The 7,841-nt window shown below is 40.5% G+C and overlaps 1 protein-coding gene across 1 annotated transcript in view; it reads left to right on the top strand.

Annotated features, from left to right (window-relative positions):
- Positions 1-4,376: 4,376 nt before the first annotated feature.
- LOC143286137 (guanine nucleotide-binding protein G(s) subunit alpha-like) overlaps positions 4,377-7,841 on the top strand; it is a 30,140-nt gene continuing 26,675 nt past the window's right edge. The window contains exons 1-3 of the mRNA XM_076593735.1: positions 4,377-4,763; positions 4,906-4,978; positions 5,207-5,261. Coding sequence (XP_076449850.1) covers positions 4,637-4,763; positions 4,906-4,978; positions 5,207-5,261 — 255 coding nt within the window. The 5' untranslated portion in view covers positions 4,377-4,636. The remainder of the gene's footprint in view (positions 4,764-4,905; positions 4,979-5,206; positions 5,262-7,841) is intronic.

Genomic DNA, 7,841 nt, shown 5'->3' with positions numbered 1-7,841 from the left:
TACAAATAAACTAAAAATTATGTTTCTCAATTCCAACGTGAAGTATGTGCTTTCGTGTGATACTCATCGTACTGGGTGACAGAGGATGAAAAAAAGACTACATTTAACAAAGTGCCGATATTCATCAACAGCTGTCTGAGAAGAATCCTCCAGATCCACTGGCAACACAAGATCAGCAACGTCAACATATGGAAGAGGACACAATTGTCAGCTGAAAGGAATTGGAAGAAGAAACTGAGGATGGATCAGGCAAACGCTACGACGAAAATCATCGTAACGCATCACCAGACAGGCCCTAAAATGGAACCACCAAAGGAAGGAAAATGCTGACCGAGAAACATTTGAAGAAGACACCTCCAGGCAGACGCCAAGAAGATGGACCTTACCTGGAGCCAGACAGAGGCGAAGACACAGCTAGGATTGGGGATTGTGGAGGTCTGTTGTTTCACGGCCTATTCTCCAGAAGAGATGAAATGCCTCAGTAAGTCATCTTTGCCTTTATCTCGAGAGTGTTTGCTTTGTACGGTGGAGATGTTATGATGGCCACTGATTCTACTATTTTGTATACCCACTAGCCTTTTGAATGTCAGTTTTGGGAGAGGAAGAATGGTCCTGGTCTGCTGACTGGAAGGCAATGAAGGCCCGATGCTACATGCGGTTCTAGGAATGGGCAGCCATCTGTTGATTGTTCTGAAGGCAGTGTATCTGCACTAAACCTCCCCCTTCTCTGTCACACATGCACGCATGCATGAATACACTTTACCTTTTATGGTGCAATAAACTACCTGTGAACAGCATAGCTCGCGTTGGGAAACCAATGATGAACTCATTCTTTGTTCAGTGTGACAGATGCGAAATTAAAGACGTATACCTTTTTTTTGTCCTCCCAAGATACACACTCTTGATTTAAAATGTATGTTCCCCTCTATTATTACAGATTCCCTTCAAATTTTAAAATCCACTCGCTCTGCTCAAACTCATCGGAAAGTACTGCACGTTTCAGTAGCCTATTTTCATAATTCTGCACCTCAGAATGAAAATATGTTTGTAGACGCGATCAAACGGCGACACTGCATGATCCAACCAAGAACCAACCAAAACAAGAGAGGCAAGGCCTTCAAGACTGACTTGTGATAAATTAAGTCCCCTAGCATTAATTACAGAGTAATTTCCCTTTTTTTTACTATCTGCACCAAAACGTTTGCAAAATAAATAAAAATTCCATGCTTAGCAAAAGAAGTTCCTGTTTGAACAAAAAATGATAATAATGACTCCTCTTGTTGTTGTGTCAGAATAAGAGGTCAAAGTGCCAAGTTTAGAGAATACAAAAAATATAAATATAACAGTAAATGCAGTTTGCATATAATTAGGCTTCTTTTTAAAAAAAATTTTTGTGCCCATCCCAGAGGTGCAATATTGTTTTAAACAAGATGACTGAAAAGAACTGAATTTTTCCTATTTTTATGCCAAATTTGGTGTCAACTGACAAAGTATTTGCAGAGAAAATGTCAATGTTAAAGTTTACCACGGACTCAGACACACAGACACACGGACACACACACACACACACACACACACACACACACACAGACAACCAAACACCGGGTTAAAACATAGACTCACTTTGTTTACACAAGTGAGTCAAAAAACTCGACAACAACACAGCAACAAAACAACAGCAACGGCCATCACAGCAAATGCTGAATAATAAACCAATTGTAAGCGATCCATTTCGTAATGCAGTGGGTAGGCATTAATATAGTTATTTGGTTGATAATGTGGAAGAAACATAAGCACGGAAAAGACAGCAGCCAATCTAGTCTATAACACTGCAGTGATGTGTGGTCTCTGCGTGCGTTTTACTATGTTAGAAAAGAAACTACTAAAAAATTAATGAAGCCTACTGATTTGATTCAATTGGAAATGACTTTGAGGACAGTGTTATGATGGTTGCTGGTTGCATCTATTGCTACGAAAAACTTCTTGGTTAACACGGTAGGGAACCATTTAAGAAAATAGAAATGCATAACAGAAACAGCTTCTCTGGTGATGATGGTTGGTGGTGCCGAAGCTAATGCATTTGCTTTTACAGGTAGCAACTACTTCTTCTCTATAGATACATACAGATGAAGAAAGAAAAATACTTGAGAAAGCAACTGAACTGTCAGAGTACAGGCTACATATGAAAGACAAAGATTAGCACAGCTAGAATTCATAAACGCCGAAAAGCTACGTGAACAAGGGCATGCTGAAAGGAAGTCGGACCGATGTCAACAACTATAGGCCAGTCAGTCTCACTTGCATAGTGTCCAAGATCATGGAGAAACTGATACGACTGATGGCAGCCCATCTCCGCTGAGGCTAGCAGAAAGTGAGGCAGAAAAGGATCTAGGCGTCACAATAGACAGAAAACTGGCATTCAAGCAGCACGTGCAGTCAACTGTTAAGGCAAACCGCACAGTTGGGGTAATCCGCCATCGTTTGACTACATCAGACTTGGGGAGAAAAGACCTTCACACAGCTATACAAGAGCCTGGTTAGACCACCCTTAGAATACGGTCACTGTGTCTGGCAGCCTCAGTCAAAGTCCCTCTGTAACGACGTTGAGGACGTTCAGCGACGAGCCTCAAAACTTCTGGGCACACATCAGGGACAAACCCCACCCCAAGAGACTGAGGATCTTGAGACTACCCAGCTTGGAGCACAGATGACAGAGGGGAGACCTGATCGAGGTGTATAAATACCTCAATAGACATTGCACCACTGAGAGACCACAGTTTCAATTATCTGGCACGCTGAACCTCCGAGGAAACTCTATGGAGCTGTTAAAGAACAGGTTTCACCTCAACGTCAGGGGCAATTTCTTTTCACAGAGAGTGATCTCAGCATGGAATTAACTTCTGGATCAGGTAGTCACAGCACCATCAGTCGCCACCTTCAAAAGGCGCCTTGACAGCCACTGGAAGGACCTGTCAACCACTATTTTATGATGTGCGCCGTGGAAGCTGCGATATGTAGCCTAGAAATGAGTGTGTGGAGGATGGGGGAGGGGCGGGGGGGGGGGGGGGGGGGGGGGGGGGGGGGGGGGGGGGGGGGGGGTGCAGGGTAATGTGTCACGGTGTGTGTGTGTGTGTGTGTGTGTCTGCATGTTTTGCTCATATATCATCTTTTTATTATATATATATATATATATTATTATTATTATTAGTAGTATTTTTTTTAATGTATTTATCTATTATTATTTATTTATTCTATTTTATTTAGTTTTTGCTATTTTATTTATTTATTTATTTATTTATATATCTATTTATTTATTTCATTTTATCTTTTTATTATTTATTTTTATTTTTATTTTATTTCATCTTATTTTATTCATTAAAATTTAAATTTTTTTTTTTTTTTTAAATTATTTTTTTCGAGGCCTGACTAAGCGCGTTCGTTGGGTTACGCTGTTGGTCAGGCATCTGCTTGGCAGATGTGGTGTAGCGCATATGGATTTGACCGAACGCAGTGACGCCTCCTTGAGCCACTGATACTGATACTGGTTATGGCTGTTTATTTCATCATTGCATAAAATGAGGTTCATTTATTATCATTATCATCTTTTTATTTCATTATTATTTTTGTTATCCTCTTTTTTTTCTTTAAAAAAATCTACATATTCATTTACTTCTTTATTTGTTTTATTATTTATTCTTCATTTTATTCATTTTTCTTTTTTTTTTTTTTTTTTTTTTTTTTGTTCTCAAGGTCTGACTAAGCGCATTGGGTTACGCTGCTGACCGGATCAGCCTGGCATCTGCTAGGCAGATGTGTTGTCATGCAGTTCGCGAGCTCAGTCAGTCCACGCGAGTGCGTGCGCATAAACCCGAGAGGCGAGAGAGAGAGAGAGAGAGAGAGAGAGAGGGGGTGGGGGTGGGGGGTGGGGGTGGGGGGTGGGGGTGGGGGGGACAGAGACATACATATATGCACACATACGTAAATACATACATACATACAGAAAAATAGCCTCGGACAGTATGGTGATGGGAGGTCAGTGGAGGTGGGGGGTGGGGATAACATCAATTTCTTCTCGTATTTTTTATTTAGTATAGATCAAACGCTCTCAATCAATGCAACTGTAACATTTCCTTTAAAAAAAATCGTGCATTGGGCTGAAATATTGTAAATGATATAAGATTATTGTCCAGTGGTATGCCCGTTCATGCGCTGGCTTAAAATGTCAGACAACGGCCAACATAATTAGCTAAAAATGAAATTGTAGCCATCCCTCCAAATTTTGGAAACTTTTCCTTTCGCTTTCGTACACCCCCAAAACGTCGACGTAGACGAAAAGTGCGCAAAACGTCACGCATTCGTGATATCGATGTCCCAACATGCCTTGAGCAGCCGATAACCCCACCCAGCGCTGTCAAATGCATTGATGTGTTATGTGTGAATGTCGGCACAAAGTGTGAACTCTTTCATGTGTAGTCGAAGCGATTCAATGCTGGGGCGGCCAGTTTGTGCCCGATAGCCCTGGCCTTACTGGAGTGTGCAAATGCTGTCTTTTGTTCCTTGAGGATTACTAGTTGCTGCGTTGGTGTGTCGGAGTCCTTCCAAACTGGCTAAAATAGCGGGGACTATTCTGGACAGCATGGGGTGCTTTCGAAAGAAGGAAGATGAGGATGATAGAATGCGGAAAGAAGCAAACAAGCGCATTGAGAAGCAGCTGCAGAAGGATAAACAGTTGTATAAAGCAACCCATCGTCTTCTTCTTCTGGGTATGTATTGTTTTTGTTACAGTGTAAACTTCCGCGAAGACGTCTTCGGTCTTGAGACCTATTTCTCTGCTCAGCCATTAGGCTAGAGATTATTCTAATATCACTCGCCTAATGAGCTTCCATTCTGTTTTTATTCTAAAAGGTGCTGGGGAATCTGGCAAGTCGACGATCGTGAAACAAATGAGGATATTGCACGTTGACGGATTTGACGCAGAGTGAGTATATGCATCGAATTTATATTGTTTTTGTGGATTTTTCGCTGGTCACTATGACCAACGGTTGGATTTGGAACAGGAGAGATCGTATTATGCATGCGTGACTGCGTTCAAATTGCAGTGTGGGGGGGATAGGCAGGTCAAAATACGATCAGTATTGGTTTTGTTTTTGAGCACCTGAGCACTACATTCATCAGACATATACTGCATTGTTGCATTGTTTTTCAGGGAAAGGAAACAGAAGATAGCCGACATAAGGAGAAACGTCCGTGACGCCATTTTGGTGAGTAGACGTATCTTTCAATAACCCTGCCACCCCTTTCGATTCGTCATGTTTTTCAAGATGGCGGAACTGAGTTATTGAATCTAGTTACTAAGCGTGTACAAAAGGTGTAATTTAACAAAAATACAAATACAAACGAGACATGAGTCCCATCAACAACATATTCCATAAATCAACAGATTGTCTGTGTTTGATAAATGCAACAGTTGTATTCATTGAGACGGACAATTTATTCGTTCGCCCCCAGACATTTGTTTGTACTGTGGGCACGTTTTTGGGAATCCGGAAATCAGAATTTGCACTCTCCACATATTTGTATGCACACACAGAACCAGTATCGGTAAAACAGCAACAACAACAAACATTATAATATACGAGTCTTATTCTGCGAGATGATAATTATGATTATGTTGGAACTTTGTTGACCACATTCACCAGCCTATTTCCATTAACAGTATGCAAGGTCATAAGAATTAAGATCCTTTCATACCCACCAGATCCCGATTGTGATGTTAACTGATGATGATTGTTTATAATAATGTGTCAATTATGAATCATTATTTTAAAAAAAGATAAGGAAAATATTTACAATAAATGGAACAGTTAAGTTTTATTTTTTCCCTGTCTCTCATACTTGTTTCAAACAAACCCAAAGTCTGTAAAAATGCTAAAATCATCCTGATTTTCGGTACATTTAATTAATGTTATGTGTGTATTGTTTTGAATGATATTATACCTAAGCTTTAGCAGATTTCTCTCTGCATGGAATTTTGACTGCTGTCCCCAAGAAGTGCTTTGCCATGATGTGGTTCCACCCACTTTGTGTGTGTGTGTGTGTGTATTTACTCTTTTTTTGTGTATTTTGTTGTTGTTTTGTGCAAGTGTGTGTGTGCATGCATGTGTACACACACACACATGGTGTGTGTGTGTGTGTGTGTGTGTGTGTGTGTTTGGTAAATTTTAATATGTAGAAACCTAATTGGACTGGATGTAAGAAAAGGCCCTTTTTGCTTTCACCTTTAAAGAGCAGTTGCACAGGAGTGAAATCATAAATCCTATGATTTTTGTTTTTACTAGTATTGTGATATTGGTAACATTTTATGAAGTGATCATTTTAAAGACAGTGCAACAGGCATTACTACAATAATTTGATTGAAGGTTAAATGTCTTATAACCTTCCATTGCCATCAGAGCAGTGAATTCAGATTCACTGTGTTAAGGGTGGAGCATAGAAAGGCGAGAGTCAGTCCTTTCCTTCTGCCTCTTTACCTTTTTCAACCGAAGTGAGATACCCATTGACACCTGGGTGGAGTTAGAAAAATTAACTAAAGTGCCTTTACGGTTACCAAGGGCACAACAAAGTGCTTTTATGGTTACCAAGGGCACAACAAGTGCTTTTACGGTTACCAAGGGCACAACACCATGTCGAAATGGGGTCTCAAACCCTAATCCCTTGATAAGAAGTCCAGTGCTTAAATGATTTGGTCATGATACCTTGCAAGAACTATCTCAGTGACAGAATAGCTATCAGAGTTTAATCAAACTCACTTGTATTGATTCTGTTAATGTCTTGCCAAATGAAGACTTAAGAATAAGATAAATTGAAAACTGATTTTAGGAAGTGAACAGGTGAATGAAGGTACACATAATGTTTTTGGTCAAACATATATCATTAAGATTTTGTGAAAATCAAAGGACTCAAATGAGTCAAAATGTGCATTTGTTATAAACATGATAAAGGCAATTTAAGCACTGTCACTGGTCCTGAAACCTGGTTTGGTTGGGGGGTGGACTGCTGAACACATCAACAACATTCTCCATTTCTAGCAGTCATGAGATAGGGCCTTAGTTTTTGGAAAGCTTTTCTCTGTTCACTCAGTGGTGTTGTCTGCCCACTGCTTTCACTGTCTGCCTCGTCTCCTTTTCCCCTCGCACTTTTCCCTGAAGGATGGTCTTTGAGATCTCACCGGATCTTGTTATGTGGCCAGACCATCTCATTTTTCTTTTTTTTCACTGAGGTCAAGTCTTCATACCAACCAATGTACTGTCTGATGGTTTTTCCTACTTCCTTATTTGCTGTGTCTTTGTAGGAGATGCCAAGGAGTCTCCTGAAGCATCTAATTTCCACTGCTTGGATTCTTCTCTGAAGCTTTGCTGTAAGAGCCCAGGACTTGTATGTTTACAAGAAAATAGAAGCAGTGCATGTAGTAGCTTCAGCTTTGTTCTTGTCTCTCCATACGGGCATCAGTCTTGCCAGTGCTGTTGAAGTCTGCACAGCTCTTGCCTTTGTATCAGCCTTGGACCCTTCTTCACTCAGTTGGCACCAAACTGCTTCACTGTTTCCATCTGTTGACCGCTAACATTGATCTTGGTCTTGATAGGGTCTTTGCTGTAAGTCATGAGTTTTATCTTCTTGCTGCTGTTTTCCATTCCAAACTTGATTGATGTTTCACCCAAGCAGTTCACCAGTTTTGCTAAGTCTTCCTCGCTGCCTGCCAGCCCATCAATATAATCAGCGAATTGGAGATTTGTGATGCTAAGTCTTCCGATGTTGATAGTGCAAGGGAATCGGTCATTATA

Source organism: Babylonia areolata, chromosome 9, assembly GCF_041734735.1.
Source record: "Babylonia areolata isolate BAREFJ2019XMU chromosome 9, ASM4173473v1, whole genome shotgun sequence".
NCBI lineage: Eukaryota > Metazoa > Mollusca > Gastropoda > Neogastropoda > Buccinidae > Babylonia > Babylonia areolata.
This window is presented reverse-complemented; position numbering and strand designations above follow the sequence as displayed.